Source organism: Aquila chrysaetos, chromosome 24 (assembly GCF_900496995.4).
Source record: "Aquila chrysaetos chrysaetos chromosome 24, bAquChr1.4, whole genome shotgun sequence".
Classification (NCBI taxonomy): Eukaryota; Metazoa; Chordata; class Aves; order Accipitriformes; family Accipitridae; genus Aquila; species Aquila chrysaetos.
The window spans coordinates 10,339,746-10,360,787 of record NC_044027.1 but is presented as its reverse complement, the minus strand read 5'-3'; the positions used below and the strand labels follow the sequence as shown (position 1 = coordinate 10,360,787).

At 44.7% G+C, this 21,042-nt stretch overlaps 1 protein-coding gene across 25 annotated transcripts in view; it reads right to left on the bottom strand.

The window, feature by feature from the left end:
- Window positions 1–21,042, bottom strand: part of CACNA1B (calcium voltage-gated channel subunit alpha1 B) — a 314,217-nt gene that overhangs the window by 107,709 nt on the left and 185,466 nt on the right. For all 25 annotated transcript variants that reach the window (XM_030000172.1, XM_030000169.1, XM_030000168.1 and 22 more), the window contains 4 exons: window positions 17,397–17,528; window positions 16,400–16,472; window positions 11,490–11,607; window positions 4,565–4,632 (listed from right to left, as the gene is read on the bottom strand). In XM_030000172.1, coding sequence (XP_029856032.1) covers window positions 4,565–4,632; window positions 11,490–11,607; window positions 16,400–16,472; window positions 17,397–17,528 — 391 coding nt within the window. The remainder of the gene's footprint in view (window positions 1–4,564; window positions 4,633–11,489; window positions 11,608–16,399; window positions 16,473–17,396; window positions 17,529–21,042) is intronic.

Below are 21,042 nucleotides of genomic sequence, written 5' to 3'. Positions count from 1 at the left end.
GAAACTGTTTTCCTTTTCTCCTTTAGAAGGAAAAAGAAATGATGGAAAATTTATGAAAAAAATTTGCTACCATTAAAGTTTCAAATTTTTTTTCCTTTCTGAATATTAGCAAATCTCTAATAAGTAAATTCTTACTGTAGTGATTGAGGAACCTGAGACAGGCCATGAAAAAAGCCCTGCTGAAAGATTATAAAAAGCCAGTATTTCTCAACTGCCAACTTCAAGTGAATTTATCAGTGGTTTGAAAGCTTGTTGTAAATCAAGGGTATCTGCAGAATATGAATCTTTGGAGGAATAAGACCCCCAAATAAGAAGGCTTTTAAGGTTTTCCTTTCATTCCACAGATATCTTCCAGTTGTTTCTTCTCTTGAGGACTCTCTAACAGTGTTAAAATCACATACATTCAAAGGCTCTTAATTTTTCTTTCTGTGCGCCTAAAGCACCAGGTGCAGGTTTGACTATCTCTTTAAAATTTGTAGTTTCAACTACATTCTCCCTGGTGCATCAGTAATTCTGCTGGATTCTATATCTCAAGGTAACAGCAGAAAATATCCATTGTCACTATAAACACAGCTGTCCCTTACTCAGAACAAGCACACTCTTTAGCAGATGACTGCTTAATAATATTTCTGTAGCATCTTCCACCCACAGATTGCAGATCACTATAAAAATTAATTAATTTTTTGCCTGATACTTACACTGCCAGGTCTCACTGGGGCACAGGCTCATCTTGCTCTGCTTGAAGCATGCAGAGGTGTGACAGTGCATGACAAGCCAGCTCTGAGCTGTGTTGGCAACATCTGTCCATCCCACCTCCCACCAACAGCCCAGACTGTCACCATCATTATATTGGGCAAGTGCATGTAAAGGCCCTGCCTCTAAGGACATCTATCTTTTATGTTTCCTTTCTGTTTTCTAGAGCTCTACATTTTCATTTAAACCACTGTCCTGGTTACAATTGGCACAGAGTTAATTTTCTTTCTAGTAGCTGGTATAGTGTTATGTTTTGGGTTCAGTATGAGAAGAATGTTGATAACACACTGATGTTTCCAGTTGTTGCCAAGTAGTGTTAATACCAAGTCAAGGATTTCTCAGCTTCTGATGCCCAGCCAGCAAGAAGGCTGGAAGGGCACAAGAATTTGGGAGGGGACACAGCCAGGACAGCTGACCCAAACTGGCCAAAGGGGTATTCCATACCATGTAACATCATGCCCAGTATATAAACTGGGGGGAGTTGGCCAAGGGGGGCAGATCGCTGCTCAGGAACTAACTGGGCATTGGCCAGTGGCTAGTGAGCAATTGCATTGTGCATCACTTGTTTTGTATATTCCAATCCTTTTTTTATTATTATTATTATTGTAATTTTATTATTGTTATTACTATCATTATTATTTTCTTCCTTTCTATTCTATTAAACTGTTCTTATCTCAAACCACGAGTTTTACTTTTTTCTCCCTGATTGTCTCCCCCATCCCACTGGGTGGGGTGGGTAAGTGAGCAGCTGTGTGGTGCTTAGTTGCTGGCTGGGGTTAAACCACAACAACCACACAATTTATCACATGGTAAACCCCATTTTCGGTGCTACCCATAATGATGTGCATAGTTAACATTGACTGTTCTTTATTGAGTTCACCCAATTAAAGCCCTCTCCATTGGGAAGGAGGAGGACAGGTCTTCATGGCTGTTAGACTCTTGGTTTCGCCGCTCACTTCAGCCCATTGTTTCTGGGGATTTCTCAACTACTTTTATGTATTTTTATATATATTTATATATTTTTATGTAAAATTCACACATCCCTCCTACCTCACATTGCATGTTTTTATACTGCTTTCTCAGAGATTGCTGACAGTGCACAGAGATCAGAGAACACACTTTGTACTTCAGGATATTTAGGAAAATAAAGGCTTACTTGTGGCAGCTTTACATGTCAGTTTAATGAGGATGAAGAACGAACTGCTGTGTGTCACCGGAGACATTGTGGTATGGTCAGCGGAAAGAAGATTTTTAAAAGCAAATTTTCGGGGCAATTTTAGATTCCACCCTGAATAAGTGAACAGGAAGAAAAACTTCCCAGTATATGGGAAAAACTGGAGGGTAGGCAACCCAAAGAGATTCAGGACAGCTCTGAGAAATCACTAGAAATTAAGTTGGCAGAGTTTAAGTCAGTAGTAAGGGAGAGCCAGCACAGGAAGAGGAGGAAAGAGACCTGGGGAGGGAGAGGCGGAGGCTAGAGAACAGATTCTTTACATATTCAAAGCAAAGAAGGTGATTCTTTTTTTTTCCCCCCAAATGAGTCATTCCAAAGCACTGGTGAGTTTTGTAACAGACATAGGATGATCAAGCTTAAGTTAAATATAGTTACAATTCGGATAACTTCTGTTACAGGTCATAAGGCCCAGCTAAGGCTACCAAGAAATGTTAAAATGCCATGATAAAAGAAGTCCAAACTGGCATCCAGAAGTGGAAATGTTGGTTCAAATGTTTCAGTCCTGAAGGTTAGCTGGGAAGCTTTCTGTCTTTCCAGAACAGAGGTAGTTGCAAACTGCTTATGGTTTTCCCACGTTATATGCAGCACTGATCTCAATTCGTTTTACAGTGTAAATGTCAAGAAAGTCTCCTGAGATCAACTGACTCCTGAGTAACTTAATTATATCTCCAGGCCATTTTTGGTTTTGAACGATCATATTTACTTAGCAATAAATCACTCATTCTCCAGGTATACTATATAATTGAATTACTTTTATCTTTTTCCTCTTCTTTTGAAAGCCCTAGTGATTTGGGGGGATCATAAATAAAATTAAAGCAAAGAAGAGTTTCTCAAGAAGCTTTATGATTTGGCAATGCTGCTGAATCCATCAATATTTAATTATACTTTATAAACATCAACAAAGTCAGGCTTCTAACCATCCCAGTCAGCTGCTGAAATATTCACAAGAAAGCACTAAAAGGATTAAGAAGTAGGATGAGCTTCATTATCCAAGAATTGTGCTGGGCTTGATCCTCTCTCTTAGCACATGCAAGGGATGCCCGTAAATCTGCTGAACAGGCTGGGAGGATGCATGCCTCTCGGCTGGAGATTTCTGTGGGCTTTAGAAAGAATAGAAACAGCTGAGCTGCTGTAAGGGAAGAACTTCCCAGAAAAAAAAACACTGAGAGCCATTAAACACAGCCCTGAGCAGCATTATAAGAGAGGAGAGATGCAGAACATGGTCTCAGAGACACAGGAACATTTATTATACACCTGAGAGCCACCAGCCTTCTTGTATGGTCTGCACTGGATATCAGTTTTCAGAAAACAAGGCTCCAGTCAAAGCTGGAAGATGAAGCCAGTCACGCAGCTCCACAGCAGAAAAGGAGAGCTGGTAAAGACAAGCTCAGCTGCAACAGAGATGTGGATTTTAACTGGGAATGGTTGGCTGCTTTGGTCTTCAGCAGCTGGAGTGCAGTAGTAAACTCCTAGAAATCTCTGTGTCCCCGAACTGTGGAGTTGCATCGTGTATCCATGAACTACTGCACCTTTCTACAACTCTAAAAAGAGAAAACATCCTTGCCCGCTGCTGCATAAGCACATGGTTAGTGATCCTTATACCCTGTAAGGAGTATGTAAGCTAAAACTTGTAAAATACAACTGCTAAGGTGGGTACAGTGCTGCTTTTGCCACTGGCAGGTCACTGTGACTTATGGTGGTGGCAGCAGCACAGCAATAAGGTGTGCATGTTTTTATCCACTCGGCAAGAACAAGCTAGAAACATGCAAAAAAAAATCTAATGCTGCCTCATAAATACAACTGAGTATGCTACAATGAGAAATCAAAAGTATGTAATAATACAAATACAAACTACAGCACTTGCAATCCTTCCTACTCAATACTGAGGCTGTAAGTTTTTCTCCACAGGAAATGCTCCAATATAAATCTGTGCATAGAGTAAAGTTACATCAGTGTCATTTCCATCTCTTGCCAGGACCTGGCTTTCTGCCTGCACTTGGGCTGGTGTCTCAGATTTCTGATTTCTCTTGCACCCAGTGAGAGGCAGTAAGATTATAACATCTTCACTGAGTATTCACAATAGCCTCTGCAAGTTGTTTTCCAGGGACTTGATCGGAGAACATTATTTCTTTGATTCATCCCAAAACTCAGCAAGGTATGAAACATTAGTATGAGACAGCAAAAGCAGCAATACACCACCTGCGTTTCTCCATGTCTCAGCTTCAAGTCAGCCAAAACCCGGTAATTGCTTTGCCTCTGCTCTTGAAAACAGCAAATGCTACGAATGCCTGTGCACCTCCATGCAGCAGCGAGATGAGCAATGCCCACTGCCCACTCTGTGATAAAACGAAACTAAAGAACATGAAATAGTTCACTGAAACAAGCCTGAAATGAAACAAACCTAAACAAGAATAAACCTCCAGGTCCGTCTCTGCAATGCAAACTGCTAACAGAGATACCGCACAAACAGGCTCTAGAGGAAATCTCAGGGTGTCTAGAAGGGTCAGTAACATGTGCTTTAGATCCAGCAGCTGTGGTCTAAGTTTGAAGAAACAGAAACAGAAATTTCATACATACCTTGGTCAGCTCTTGGGCATTTGCCAGATTGTCAACAGCAATAGCCAAGAAGACATTCAGGAGCGTATCTTTTGGGGAGCTAAGGAAAAAATCTTCACGCAGCAGATACAGCAAACTGTTCCCCTTCTGCTGCCACTACCCCTCTTTCCCCACTTACAATCACCAGTATATTATGGATTGACCCCTTGCACCACTGTTTTGTCTTCATTTCTAACTCACCCACTTCTGCTGGGAGCCAGCTCTGCAGCACAGCAGGTGCTGGACACCTGTTTGTCTCTTGCCCAGCACACATCCCTGGTGAGGATACACACACGAGCTGAGCAGGGGGGCTTTACAACACTATAGGTGCAACTGGTATGGGACCACAGGGTGGTCCTAGAGACACAACAGCCCCTGTTTTTTCATTCCAGAAAACCCACACCTACACTCCTGCCCATACACACACAGAGGATTTCACCTTCAATTTTTCCATCTTGTTTAAAAGGACAACTGGTAGAGCTCCTGGAAATCTGTCATTTGAAAGCCAACATTTGCATAATATATACATAGAGCTATATAAAGGTATTCGGTACCATGAAAAAGTTAAGCTTAGATCACTGCTGCATTACATACTGGTGGGAGGAAACTATCATGACTTATCACACTGAAGTCGATATGACAATTAGACCGCCTCGGACATCCTCTATCCTGAATGCTGCAGCATCACGCAGAGCACAGCTACAGAAGAGCCTGTTAGCAGGACACCCAGCCCGAGGTAATGAGCTCTGCCGGGAAATGGGCCGTTAGTCCAGGCCAAATTGTGTGTAGCCCAGCTAAAAAACCACCAGTGCCCACGCTAGCCTGGGTCTCTCTGAAGAGCACTGCATTATATCACTAAGACATAATATTTCCCTATAATTATTTATTCATATTTTATTTTTGTTTTTCCACTTAATGATTTCGGCTATTACTTCTCCCTTCATATATTTTATTGCTGTTATTCCAGCTATGCGTCTGCAAAACAGCCCCGAAACAACTGTAAATCAGATACCTTTGCATATGAAAGGAGAGCAAGCAAAGCAAAACCAAGTCTAAACTACTCTCAAAGAAGAAAATGCACTCTGTTCTTGCACATTACCTGGTGACAGGACAGTCGCTCACTCCATAGCTGTGTAAAGCTATGATTGCTCCTCTAAATATGAATGTACATGAGAATGAAGTTGATCTCATGAGTATTTACCCTCTGGAGATTCACCAAGGCTTTAACAGCAACGCACTGCTGCTGTGTTTGTATTGTGTTGTATACTGCCCTCACCAGAGCCAAATACGATCCTGGGACCAGATGCAGGTCCCCATAAGCTGAATGAAATGACTGCAGCAGTTTTAGACAACTAATCCAGTTATTTTCTGTTGGGTTAATGGGTACCCTGTTTTGGACTTTTGAGTTGGAAGCAATGCCCAAAGCAATGGCACAGCGAAGGCAGGACTGAGGGATGAGGGCAGCGTGCTGGGGGGAGCGAGGCAATCGCTCTAGCCAGGGGAGGAGAGGTGAGGCATGGGCTCCCAGGGTGCTGGCAAACCTGCAATGAGATTTTGGGAAACCCTGGCCTCTGTGCCCCTCTGATTGCTTTCCACTCCTCACAAGGATGCCTTGAGGAGGCATCTGAGGTTTCTCTATAAACAGAGGAGCCAGGAGCGGTGCAAGGCTGATTCATCGGCCACAGTCATCTCTGCTGAACACCAGTGTGCCCAGAAATCCCTGTACTCCAGCAGTCGCTGGGCAGCACGCTGGCTGCAGGCACTGCCGGCTGTGGAGCCATTGCCCCATGTTGGCGTTGCATCAGGAGACTTCCCAGGGCAGCCAGGGACCAAAGTTGGCCCAAACAACCAGCTCAAAGCCTCTTTGCTTTCCCTCTCAAGAGCTTTTACCAAACATAATTCCGGCAAGACTTCAGAAGCTCACATCTAATTCCCATTGAGATGAGTGTCTCCAGAGCCTGAATGCCTAGCAAAACTGGAGCCTCTGCTTGTGCTGGTGGAAAGCAGGAGTAGTATTTAATCTCTCAGATGCATTTGCATCCTGACTGCCAAACCCTGCAAGGGATGGGACACAGAGGCCTGGGGTTTCTCCAGGTGAAGGCCAGGTCATCCATCAGGTTTTCTCCATGTCATGTAACACGGGATGGAGGATTTTATCATGTGAAGATGATTCCTCTGGGACAGACAGAGGTTTGAAATGTGATGCCCATCAATTTCTCCTTCCTCTGTTCCAGCAGGACAGTGAGGAGCGTGGGGTGGGAGCACCTCAATCCCCGTGAGCCCAGCAGATAAAGAACAAGAAAAAGGGAAAGATGATGCTGAAATGATCACCTCCCTCCCACACTGAAGCCAGAACTCAATCAACTTTTCACTTGCAAAGATACTAATTTCCCCATTTCCTTTTAACTGAGGGTTGGCAAGAGGAGGCAAGCCTGTCACTTGCAGGCTGGGAGTGCAGGCAGAGAGGCTGGGGGTGCAGGCAGGGAGGCTGAGGCATTGCTGCCTGAGGCACCGCTGCCCACGGCACTGCCGGGGTGCCAGCTGTTTGGGTTTCTTCCTCTGGGGTGCTTCCAACACTTCGGAAATGCTTCCAAGCCTCCTGCTCTGGGAATAAGTGTCTCGGTAATAAAACTGTCTTCCTACCCCTGCCTCCTACACACACATGCTGAAAATGTCTCATGTAACATAATCAACCACTGGAAATATAATTAATTTTTTTTTTTTTTTTTTTTTACAGATCAGGCTGTTCTGATCCATCTCCAAGCAGACACAATCTGGCAGACTTGGGTGTTTCTGCCCCCAAAAAGGTCCCTCAGCCCTTTCTGCAGAGCTTGGGGATTCCCAAATATTACCCAAACTCCAGCCTGTGGTCCTGGCTGTATAACCTGGGCAGACCCATGGACCTCGCTGGCCAGCTGACCCAGCAGCTGGTGCCGAGTACAGCCCTCCTGCATGGAAGCTAAGGGCAAGGGGAAAGGGCAGCATGCTCCAGGCATTTGCTGCTTTTCATTTCACGCTCCTCTGCAGTTTTTCACGGGGTTTTTTTCGTATTTTTTTTCCTAACAGATGCATCAATTTATCAATTAACTGGATAACAATGAATACAGGCATGGTGTAATTTCCTAGAAAATGGGCCAAATCCTGCTGTTATATTAACCATACTACTTTCATTAAACCATATCAGACGCGGAGGTCTGGCTCCACACAGGCTTTCTGGAACTGGGAAAGTAACGTGAGAGACTTCTGACTTACTAAAACAGTTTCTGGATCTTTTCCTTGCAATAGTCCCTTGAAAACGTAAATGGATTCAAAGAAACAACTGAGCTGCAGTAAGAAGCAGGGGAAGCCGGCACCCATCCGTCTTTCTTCTTCATGAAAAAGAGTAATCACAATGCCCTGAGCAGCTCTGGGAGAAGAAAGGAGTCCCTCATGTTTAAAAAGAGCAGGTTTTGCAAGCTGACTCAAAATTGCCAATGCCAATTCTCTAACAAGATTTGATCCAGTCTGCCTAAACTCTTAAAAATGGACTCACCAAATGTCAATGTTCAAAAACCGAAAATAAAACCCCTCCCAGCAGAGGAACCAAAGTGCCTTTTGCTGATCAGCATCCAGAAGGGCTTAGACTGATTTCAATGGAGTGATACAAGAAAATAAAAACAAAAAGTCCCACTTAAGAAATTCAGTCACAGTGAACGTCTGTGTGGGGAGGGCTGGTGGCAAATCCACACTTGACAAATGAAAAAAATCCACTACATAAAAGAAGTACATTTTTAAAGCTTTTTGGAGGGAGTTCTGTAAGGCAGAGAGGGGAGATCTTTGTAAAGTCCCAAGTTAGAGCAGAAAAGACAGCTCACATTAATCTATAAGTAAGCTAATCAACAGCTTGGACTGCTCTCTACAGGGTGTCCTCGTGGTGTTTGCTGGGCTGTGGGGATCTCCTTGGGAAGGTGAACCTGAGGCTCAGACATGTACCTCACTACCTCACCCTGTACACTTGCCTGTCCTTAACATCGCTGGGGCACTGCAGCACCACTGACTTTAGTGACTATCTTACTTCCCACAAAAATGTAGGACTGTTCTTTTCTGGCAAACTAAACTTTATTTTCAGATGTTCCTGGTTATGTTTTGACAGTTAATGATAACTTAAGTCCCTGGTAAGTCATACAGTTCAGCTTTCCCTCAGAGATAAATGACTGCCTGCTGCTTGCTCTCAGCATCAAAACTGTAGCTAGTGAAAAGCAAGGGTAGCACTGACCTTACAGAACTACTGTTTGAAATATCAGTGCAAGCATTAGTGGGCTTACTGCTGCAATTCCCACAGTAAACAGACAAGGAAAAGATTTAACCCCTCATCCTCCACCACACACTCCAGCCTAGTTCTCCCCTCCTGCACACAGTGCTTAAAGGCAAACAGGTCTGTGTGCAATGCAGAAAGGCTCTTACAAGCTCTCTGTGAAAGCAGCTGATGCTCTCAGACTAAGTTTCTACAGAGACAATCTGGGCCAGGTCTCTAATTCTCCAACAGCAATGTAAATCTCCATAGAAATTAATAGATTCACTTCAGGTTTATAACTCTGATCAGTAGAAGCTGGTGAAAGAAGTCTTCTAGAACATTATAAAAGGGTTTCTGAGTATTGTTACTCTTTGTCAGCCAACTCTCCCCTCTCTATGTACTTTGTGCTCATAGAAACTCATCTACAGCAAACTCATCCCCATCTGCAGGACTCATGGAGAATTAAAGAATCACTCCTGACATACCCTCCTTGCTATATGCACAGAGAGTGCCCCGAGGAGCGCTCTGGCTGCACTAAAGGTGTGCCACCAGCATGCGACTGTGGGCAAAGGTGATGAGAGAGGCACTGAAGATGGTCCCAGGGAGGCAGCCAGGAAAGCCATCTCCTGGATCTTCTCAGCAGGACAACAGAAGGGAAAGCAAGACAGCTGCCCTCTGCCAGGATGATATCTGGTGAAAATGTGGGCAAGGTTTCAACTCACCGTTCTGCCAGGGCAAGCAGAGGCAAATACCAAATTCACGGCAGTGGCAATAGGTGAACCAGGTCCTTATTCCCTCCTCTTGAACATCCCCTGCTCTTTCCCTTTTAATGAAAAGTAAAGGACAAGGGAGAAGCCCCCTCTGAATTAAAGGTGCAAGAAGGGAATTTATATTCTGTTCCTCAAAAATGCTGGATCTTAGCTGCTCTAAGGTTAAAGGTCTCTCTCTCAGCTCTGCTGTCAAGCCTGATTATAGCTTAATCTCATTTTCAAATGCCAAGCCCTGAGGATTTAGAGATCTCCCTCCCTCCCAGCTCTCCATTGACCCAGTTTTCCAAAGCCTTGTGTTTCTGGAAGGGGGCATGTTGCCCGCCACGAGGCGGATGTCTGAGCATAGCTGCCGAGCCAGCCCAGGCATCACGGCTGCTCCGGCTCTGACAGCGCACGTTAATGGGATAAATCCCACAGAGACACACTTGTGTGACAAGCACAGCTCGCATGCCGTCTGCTCCACTGTTCCCTGTCTCGGTTCCTCATGCTAATGGAGAGATTTCAGACAAAGCAAAGGGCCAGAGCCCTGCCACGCAGTCCATGGGTGCTGATGTCTCATCTCTTGTCATCTTGACCACCAGCTGAAGGGGCCTATGTCTATAACAGCTGTACGTCTTTAGCACAAGTATTGCCCCACATGTACCCTTCCCTTTTTCCTAGGTACTCAGCTGATGATGCCAGCCCAAACAGGACTCCTAGGAAAAGACAAAAGCTGGGACTGTAACTAGCAAGAAGGTCCATACTGCTGGGAAACCCTCCAGAGAGCTCTCAAGCAGAGCGGCGATGCTCAGTGCTATTATCCCTATTTTGCAGAGGAAACAAACCAGCCAGGCTGCATCATATATGCAACAGTTTTTAGTTTCCATTTTTAAGGATGTTTTGTTTGATTCCACACAGCTTGTCGCTGCAGCCAGCAAATATCTCGCACCAACAGTTTTGTACCTAGCTAATGTGAGCAATGCTATGCAACATCAGCCCATCAGCAGCCTCCATCGTGAAGCAGGGGCAGAGCCATCACAGCTACTATGCTCTGCAGGCTCTCCTAATCACACCCAGCCATTAGATCAGAGAATCTCTTTACTCATTTCTGTATAAAATACAACCTCCCTTTCCAAATCCTGTCTCCATGTGACTGCTATGTTCTTGCCTCCTTAGACCTCTCTGGAGGCGTAACACACATCAGAGTGCTGCTGGTTCCCCAGCAGACACCCTGGGACATTTTGGGGGGATGCAAGCTCCCAGTTTCCTGTTGCCCTCAAGATATTCTCATGATTAAGCAGAACAAAATATCCTCAGAGACTTCATGTGTCAGGCCTTGGAACATGACCGAATATTCCCAGAGCCTGAAACCCAAGATCGGGACTTAAGTTCTAAGCATTACGTGGAGACAAGACAATTTCAAGCATTTGGAATAGCATAGTTCGTTAAGCTGCCATGTAGACAAAGGCACCAAGAGACTGGAGCCTGATCTATGCACCAAACCAATTTCAACTCTTCCTTCCCCTGACCTAGTGCAAACTATCTGTGAAGATATTCAAGGTACAGAGGTCCTGCTCTGACTTGACTTCAATCATTCTTCCCACAATATAAATTAACTCATAATAGGACATTCTTAAGTTAAAACATGAAAATTAAAATGAATGAAGACAATGCTCACATTGTCGTCAGAAAAGTGACACCAACATGGACAACTTAGCTACGCTTCTTACCCCAGGTGCTGTAAGGAACAAAGTTATAGCAATGATTTGATTTTAAAAACTCTAAGTGAGGGTGTGAGAATTTAAACAAAACTAGGTATTTCTAGCACCCCAGGAAGGGTGCATGGCACACTGTGCCATGAACACAAGGCAATGTGTAAGGATACAGTTACCAAACAACGTCAGGACGATGAAGTAAATGGAGGAGAACATCCCCGAGCGGACACCACCCTGCGACTCTATCCCGTGGTACATCACTGCGTTCCAGTCTTCCCCCGTCAGGATCTGCCCAGCGAAATTCAAGAAAGAAGAAGAAAGGGTGACTCAAAGGAAAGACATAGTAGGTAAGGTCTGGGGGAGTGAGGCAGCTTGATGCAATCCAGGACTGGTCTCTGGGGGTAAAATGGATGAGCACATTAGTGTGGCAGACTGCAGTGTTAGACATCAACCCCCCAGCCCTGGATGGTCTCACCCTGGGCTGGATGCAGCTTTCTCCTCTGGCACAGGAGGCGGAGGAGTGAGGACCGCTAGTGAGGGAGGACTGTCGCCCCATTCCTGTCCCCTCTTGGTTATGTGCCTGCTGCCCACCTCTGACCGAAGGCTCTCATGCAGGCAGAGGCAGTAAAAGCCACATTCCAATGCTTCACCCCCAGCAAAATTTCTCCCCCCTCTCCATTTTTAACTCTTGCAGAGATACCAGCTTTCAACAGCTCCCTGCATGGCATTTCCCACAGACCTAAGAAAACCCTGACCTCTAAGCCCAGTGCCCTGAGCTGGACCTCTGCCAGCATCAACTCCTTTCGTTCACTTCATACGGAAAGAGTTTGCTCATCTCCCCGCCAACCCACACACACTGTACACACCGAGTGACTGCGTAACAGGAGGAGAAATTCTTGCAACCCCCTTCCCACTGTTCCTCTCTTCCTCAGGACTCCGGACAGCTTTGCTGCAGCTGGTGCATGCACGAACATTACTCCAAATGCCAGGCACCGGGCAGCACAACCACTGGAAGGTTTGCCAGGGGGCTGCACTGCAACAGGTTCTTCTCCAGGTTTCCTGCTTGCCAAGGCCACCAGGACCCTCAGCCACCCAGATGGAGACAAACCACAAAAAAAACCCCTAAGCAGAAGCAATAACCAAATGTCTAAGAGTGAGAACAGATGAGGGCAGCTTGAAGAGGAATCTGTTCCTCCTCTGTCCTTGTACAAGGCGAGCACAACTGCAGCCTGGCTCTGCAGAGCTGTGCTGCCTGCAGGCTCTGGATACTGACCTGAGGCTAATTAGCAAACCCATGAATAAAAGAAAAACTAATCACAATAACTGAAAACACCTAAGACTCAAATAAGCCTTGTCATGCTAGATGCTAATTTTGCACCAGTCTGAATTGTCTGCCATTCCTTTTCTCCACCAATGACTGTAACATAGCAACATTTTGTGCAGATCAGCACTTCCTCTGCCTGCCATGGCAGAGTCGAACAATAGTTACTTTTAGTACATTAAAACATGTCCACTGGGATGTGAAGCTCAAATTCCTAAATTGGAAGTTGACTTTGTGTTTAGTAGAAGAAAAAACTAAAAAAAGCCCAAAGCATGATCCATGTTGTAGTAATCAAGTCCCATGTGCATACAGTATGCTCAAAACAATTGCAAATTCCAGACTAGTGGTCAGCTGCCAATAGACAGAAAATTTCTTGCTGCAGGGTTGATGCTGATGACAGCAATATGCTAAGAGCGAGTATAGACACAAGGACATACAGCACATACACAAACTTGTTTCCTCAGTGCAGAATCTGTTCTCAATTCAGAGGCCAGAATTCAGAGCCCAAGCCTAACCCACACCATTGGAGTTACTCTGAATTTACACCAGAGAACATGAACCAGGGCATTGGGCTTTCAACTCTGGCACTCAATTATGCAAAGCACTGTTCACATTCATCATTTCCATGAATTCACAACTGTTCCTGCTTTCTGGGAATAACCATAAAGTGATTTCTGTTCACACAAACATTCGCGGAAAGGGAAACCAGTGGGAACACTTCTCTGCCCTGCAGAAGACCAGGAGTCGCAGGCATCACAAATTACAGGCTGCACGTAAACAAGTCCAGCAGGTTGGGGTCTGGGTTCAAAAATCCAACTGGATTATTTTAGAAGTGGAACAAAAACTTAAAGGAAAAAAAAAATGGTTTATGGAACTTTTAGAGAGAGATAAAAGTCTAAAATAACCAGCCTGCCTGGGCAGAGCTGAGGATGCTCTCTGAGGCCCTGGCAGGAGGACAGACACTTTGACCTGGTGTTCTTCCCACTGTTTGTGCCATCACCCATCACCTGGAGGAGCTTACGCAGCTAGGTAGCAGTCCTCAAGGAGCAGAGTACATGCAGTAAATACAAGTCTGTCTGCTCTATAAAGTGTCTGTTTACGGATGCTATAAGAAATTCTTGCTACAGGAGAGAAAAGGACAGCATTGCAGAGGGAGGGGCACAAGCAATGAGGACTTTGGAGTAAGGGGAAGCCCAAACATTTTGGTTTTCCCTGGGCCCAAAACTGCTTTTGGCTGCCCCAAATGAACATTTTGTCCAGTGCATCTCAGCATTTAATACTTAGGCTTGGCTGAGGAGCCATCAGGTGAAGGAGGAATAAAAACAGCTATCAAGAGCTGTTGTGAAGTCTTAATGGACTAATGAGCACCTTAACAGTGGGAGACACTCAGCTGCAGAGGAACAGTACCGCAGCATTTCAAAGGGCTGTCCTAAAAGTGAGATGCTTTCCTGAAGAAGGGCCTGAGTAAATGCAAAATCACGTCAGCTCACTGTCATATCTCGCAGGCAGGTCAGCGAGGGCGTCAAACCGAATCCAGCTCTGCTTCCCAAGCCTCAGCACAGCACCCATCAGCAGAGCTAAGGTTTGGTCCCATCCTGCCACTGCAACTCCTCATCTCCTCCAGTGGTCAGCAGTGCTCTGCTTCTTAGCAGCCAGCAGCATGTAATTATTTACGTAGCAGGTCTCAGGGAGCAGAGCATGTATAGTTAACACATGTCTTTCTGCTTTATAGAGTCTCTCTGCTTATGGATGTTGTACACACTTCCAACTCAATGATTGCTGGAATAGGGAGACACAATTAGTTATTTTTCATGTGTATATAGATATATACGAATATATATAGATATAGTTTGTGTTTGTATTTTGTATATATACAGCTTGGCATTCAGCTCACGAAGACCTTCTTGGGAGCCAGGAGCTGGAGAAAAACACGTGATACTCTTCAAAGGGAATTTAGGGAGAGCGGGCCTCAGTTGCACCCAAGACAGAGTTCAGCCAGCTGCCACAACGATGAAATAGGTCCTGGGAGTCGCATGACAGAGGACCATGCCCAGCCAGATCTGCTGAAATAAAATGGACTAAGGCAGGCTGCAGAAGACTTTGTTTGAGACCTCTTCTTAAACAAAGAATTTCCAAAGGGGTTAGGGATGGACAGGGTGTATCTGGCTTTATTCTATTTGTTCAACACATCAAATGCATTCACTGAATAATGCTACTCTGCTCATTAGAGCAGCAACGAAACAAGCCTGCTGGCTTGCCTGAGTTTATGGAAGACGAAGTTAGAAGAGAATCCAAAGCCCATATTGAAGAAACATTGACCCAGTATTTGCAATTCAGGGGAGAAGAGGGGACTGACTGGGAGCAGAGGTTATCAAAATGCCTCTGCGAGGCTGCACTGAGTTAACTCATTGCTGATGGGTTTTGTTGGTTTTAATTCGGTCTGACGTCCTAGACAAATGTCATAAAATCAACAGTGTTTTCCTTCATCCCACAGCCGCTATGTTACAGGGATATTTATCTCAGGAATAGAAAGAAAATATTTCAGCTAAGTATTCTCAAGAGACAGCTATAGTCCCAAAGAAAATAACATCAAAATTTCCAGATGCTCATATCCGGAGCCTGACTCGGGCTCAGTTCCGGCTCTGTAGCAATACCTTTACGTTTCTTTAAGCCCTTTCTTTGATGAGTACTAAAATACTATGCAAATATTAATCTACCATGATTTGCAATATCCTGCGAGGTAAGTACTACTGAACCTGCTTCACATCTGGAGACAAGCAATACCCATACAAAGCTGCTTATGCAGAGGTTACAGGACATATTTTCTTTTAGACTCTTTTTCTGTTTTAATCCGAAAATTGTCATCAACGCTTCCCCCCCCTCCCTTTTTGGGACATGACACTGAAATACATAAGCCAAGCCTTGCTGAGATCTACAGAAGTTCAGATCCAGGGTCAAGTCTCAGCTCGAGCCCACATCAACAATTTGTGTAGGGCAACACTAAATGCAGGGCAGTCTTCCACAGACCTGTGAGTGCTACCTGCACATGGGGCAGGGTGCAGCATCCCCAGCTCTCTACTGAAACACCTGAAAAAAGTGTTTTAAAAATGCATGCAGAGAACAGCTGCAAAATTAGGCTCTTAAATCTGAGCATTGCATCTTCTAGAACTGTGACTTCTTCCTGCCATCACACGAACTTGCCCAAGGCTGACGCCTCTTCCTATGCTCCCCCATCAATTGTAATTCTTATCCAGCATTATCTTGGTCTTGAGCTACTACCATGCAAAATGCAACATTACTTCCTTACTGCCTGGAGCTAGCTCAGGCCTCTCTCCTCATTAAATTATGGCAACCACAGGAGAAAGTGAAACAGGTCAACCACTCGCTGTCTAGGATTTCAGACAGGACTATTCATGCAGCGGGGCATGTGCAAGTTCTGCCATCGCAGGGTGCAACCCTGGGCAGAGGCCTCAGAAGAAGAGAGCTTGGGCACGCACAGACTTTAAACTTGTCACAGAAATGCCTATTTTATCAATATTTTTTTCCTAGCAAAAAATCTTTTGTTCTAGTTTTCCTTAATTCCATAGCATTGATTTTTAATGATGCATTGATTGGTCATTGTGGCAAAATACGAGAAGGAAGGACTTCCCCTTCCCTAAATTCCACAGATTTGGGGGGACCTCTTTGCACCCCATAAACAGGATGAGATGACCAGGAATTTATCTTCTAATGCTCACCCAGGACAAGGTATGGCTTTACCTGGAATACTGTGAGTATGGCGGCAGGGAAGGTATCGAAATTCGTGGTTGGTGTTTCATCTTGGAAATTGAATCTAGAGAGAAGTAAGAATAAAAACAAGAGCAGTAAGGGACAAGCAGCTCTCATGCAGTCTCACAATACGCTGTAACCCAAGTCAGAGAGCAACATCTGTTCCACCTGGCAATAACACCCCAGGTAACCACAGCAGGCAACCAACACAGCATCTCTGAGGAGATGCTTAACAGAACTATTAGCAGAAACTCAGTTTTATTCCTGGAGAAAATTCTGATGCTTTGAAATTAATTTTCACCCACAATTAAAATGAACAATCAAAATCTCAAATCATTTTGTGGAACAAACCATTCCAAGAAGTTTTTGTCCTCAAGTGTAAATTGTCAACATGGAAATTGACCTCTTAGTACGTCATTTCATTTCAATATTTTAAAGATAAAGTAGTGATTGATTGGAAAAACAAACAAACAAACAAACCACCAAACCCATGTTATTTCATTTCAAAATTTATGCTGGAGTTTAAATGGTAATATTGTGATATTTCTTGCTGCAAAATTCATCACAACTGGCATTTCTAATGAGAAAAATAAGATTCAACAAAACCATGTTTTCCAGCAGAAAAATACTCCAAGTGAATAAATAGACTGTCACCCTGACTACTGGGGAAAGAATTTGCCTTTCCCCTAAGAGCAGAAAAAGTGCTGCCCCCCCTAGTCCTATTTCAGAGGTCTGGGTATACATAGGGACCACAGAATGACAAAGGAGCTTTGAATTAGGGTAATTAGAAAGAATTCAGCTCCAGGTAAAACACCAGAACTGGAACTATTTTCCTATAAACCAGAGACCACTTTTCAGCAGCCCAGAAAGACTGACATCCACACCCACGATGTGCACCTTTCAAGCCCTGCAGCCCCTCTCTCCCTTAGGTATTCCAGGTGACTCCTTTCAGATTACCCCTGAAAGGACAATGATTAATTAGACTTACTGCCCTCCAAAGAGCTGCATCCCCAGCAAAGCAAACACCACAATGAACAGGAACAGCAGGAAGAGCAAACTGATGATGGACTTCATGGAGTTCAGCAGGGAGACCACCAGATTCCTCAGGGAATTCCAGTACCTGCATTGGAGATCAGAGCAGCCAAGAGAGAACATGAGTGGGAGAAGAGCCTTTGGTGAGAAACTAATATGATCTATTTTCTTATTATAAAGAAGGAAAAGAATGGCAAGGAATATCAGCATCTTTGAACTCCCTTTTGTGATTAGAAAATACAGCTCACTGAGCGGCAGAATCTCTCGTAGCCTCGTGAGGGCAGAGATGGTCACCTCGGTGCATGTGTACCCATGCAGAGCAGTCATCTGCAGCGAAAGCGTTCCATTTAGTTTCTCAGCAACCCTTTTCCTGGTATAGATTTCAACCTTTCTGCACCTTCTCATCTGGCATGGCAGTCAGCAGGGGTGTCAAAAACAGGGATGTGTCAGTATCACCAAGGCGACACTGAACATGGGGACAGTGAAGCCCTCTCTTCGTAAGACACGAATGAGGAATAAACAGCTCATTTCCACCAGGAAGTCTTTGTGGTGTGTCCTTCCAACTCACCAAATGCCAGTATCCACAAGTGGACTTAAACTCCCACATTTAAACATTTCTGTAGACATTTAACACACACATTCATGCACAGTGATGCCTTCAGTGTGGGGTGATTCAGCCACACAGTTTAAGCATCCAGGACCGAGCAACCGCCTCAGAGGATGAAAACAAATCTGGGACATTAACTCCAACACGGCAAGAGGGAATGGCTCAGCCCAAATCCTGACTGACCCATCCAAGTCGCATCTGGCCAGATACTGAATTTAGTTTGCTATTATCTCCCCAGTCCCCTGAGATGGCTCCTGGCACACTCGCAGGCAGGCATGTCGAGTGACAGCGTGCCAGGGAGGGTGCTCGGAAACAGCTCTCTTTCCTGGCTTTATTGCCCTGCTGAGAACAGGCAGGGAGCATTTATATTAGGAAAACTAATGAATCAGAAAATGCAGAAAGAGCTATTAAGCAGAGGAGCTCTTTGACAATCTCCTTTTGGACAGATCAGCATGTGGAACAACGGGGCTGGAGCAGGCAGTAGGAAAGGAGTGATTTAGAGCCATTTCACGTGTCCTCTGTTAAAAGTTCTGAGTCTGAGATCATGGGGAGAATTTTTTCTCTCGTTTTCTCCAGTGACTTCTCTCATTTCCACTGCCTGGCAGTGACTCTCCACAGCAGCATGCTCTCCCATCCTGCCATGTATGTCCTCTAGCTGCAGTTTTGGGGACAGATCCATGCACTGAGCTCCTTCCTGCAGTGCAGCTGTGGGTATCCAGCAGAAGGAAGCCCACGGATTTTTCTGATCTGCTGGTGGGGAGAGAAGCTCAGAGCTTGAGTCAGAAGAGCAGAAACATCATCCTTTCTCTTCTCTTTGTCTTCATTTTCCTCCTCTTCCTTCCCCCACGTGTAGCTGGGAGGACTGAACCAGCCCATGTTTCTCTGTACTGAGGATGATACAGGCACATCCATCCCAGGAGAAGCAGGATCTTGCTCTCCCATTGCACCCATTCCAAGAAAAGTTTTGCCCATAATACAGCAACAGAGGTTTCAGGGGAAACTTTGAGCTCTTGGGACAATATCTTCAATTGAAAAGTTGGTACCAAACCTACTCAGAGTTAGCCCCTAAGCAAAAGGGGCTGAGCTGCTCTCTTTGGAGAAGGAGGAAGGGTTTGCTGATCGCATGGCTCTCCCCTGCTCAACACAATGGCTTCAGGCAATATCTGCCACAAGCACGGGGTTCGCACCTCTCAACTGGACACAAAATACATGTGGAAGCTCTGTCTTGTCCTGAAATAGCTCAGCACCAAACCCTCCCTGACTACAGAGCACCAAGGTATAATGAGGAGTTGCATTTCTATAGATGTCAGTCCCCATCCAGTTTTGTTACGACAAAGAGGAAAACATGTGAAGCTGTTTTCCCCTTGTCCTCCTTGCTGAATTTTAGCCCCTCTTAGGCTGCTTCTCCTCGTAGCGCATCCTGCTGTCACCTTTCACGCCAGCTGTAATTTAACTTTTTAACTATTGCATCACTCTGCTCTCTACAGTCACACTGATTTGGGACATATGAATCAAAAGGTCTTACACCATTGATTATTCAAAGCAGGTGGACTGCAACTGGCTTCTGTTAAACACAGAGGCAAAAAAAAAAAAAACCAAACAGGGCAGGGAGCTTCAGAGGAAAACTGCTATGAAGGAAATGGAAAAAGAGGAAAAAAGAAAACTACTGAGGGTCAGGATGTTTGCACAGTAAAGACTGTAATGAGAGCGGGTGGGTAGCAATCTGTGCCCGGTGCCATCGCTTTGGTTCCTCTCCACGAGTTATGCTAGGACTGAGCTGTGCAGCTCCAGCAATGGGATAATGTGGCCCAGCACACTTGAGATCCCCCCATGTGAGCTGGGGGGGACCTGGCTTCTGGTAATGCAATTAATGCATTTCCGTCATGTCAGGTGAAAAATCCACGTAATTAGGTCAAGGCAACTTCAGCATCAGTAGGGTGAGAATTTCACTCGCTGTCCTGAGAAGGGGGAGAGCACTCTGCTTGCTCCACGGTATGCTTTGTTAAGTTAAATCTCAGGCTTCATCCCTTTATTGTGTTGGCTAAAATCCTGAATAGTCAAAACTCACAAAAGATCATTCTAACTTGCAAAAATGTCCAAAATTTTTCAAAAGTGCAACACACAATCAGATACACTAAATCTCAGTAGCTCTGGATAAAATTAACTGCTGACAATTAATTGCTATGGATTTGCTACAAAACCTGGAGGTTTCCATAAATAAGATTAGTGCAAAGGTAGACTATAGTGACATTTTCTGGGGCAGGCACCCACCTATTTTGCTGGATGTTTTCAGAACTTAATGTTTCCAACCCCTTTGTCCCACAATACAACAAACGACACAGTATCACACACGAATCTTGGATGTGCATAATGATTAGCAGATACAAATCAGCAAACCCTACAGTGCTAACAAAACCTGTGTGTTTGAATAGCTGCAAAAGTACCTGGTTACTTCAACTGACTGTTTTGCTCAAATGTGACAACCTGTGCTTTATCTATTTGAGGTGGTTGGGTGTTTTTTGGAGGGAGGTGCTATTCCTTCTGTTTTTTCCTTCAAGCCAAGCACAAGTAAGAGAGTGATGGGAAGAGAGGAGATCTGAGGAGGTAATGGTGTAAAAAAAAAAAGTGGAAAACAACAGCAGGAGCACCTAAATGTGTCATCAATTTCCACACCACAATTTTGAAATCCTGCAGAAATTGCTCTAGATGGATTTACAAGTTGCACAGTAGCTGTTTGCTAATGCCAGCACACATTAATGCAACGCATGAGCATGAAAACAACGGAAAAGCTGTGGCAACCCAACTCTGGTGAAAATTCACCTTCGTAGGTCAAGACTGAAAACCTCAGACATTCCCAGACAACACACAGCACAGGCAGCAGCAACACACTTTATGTGTGTGTCAGCACAGTGGTTCAGGCACCAGGATTTAGTATCTAACAATAACCAGGGAAGCTCAGTTTTCCAGTTCCTAAATACTTAAAGAACTATCACCA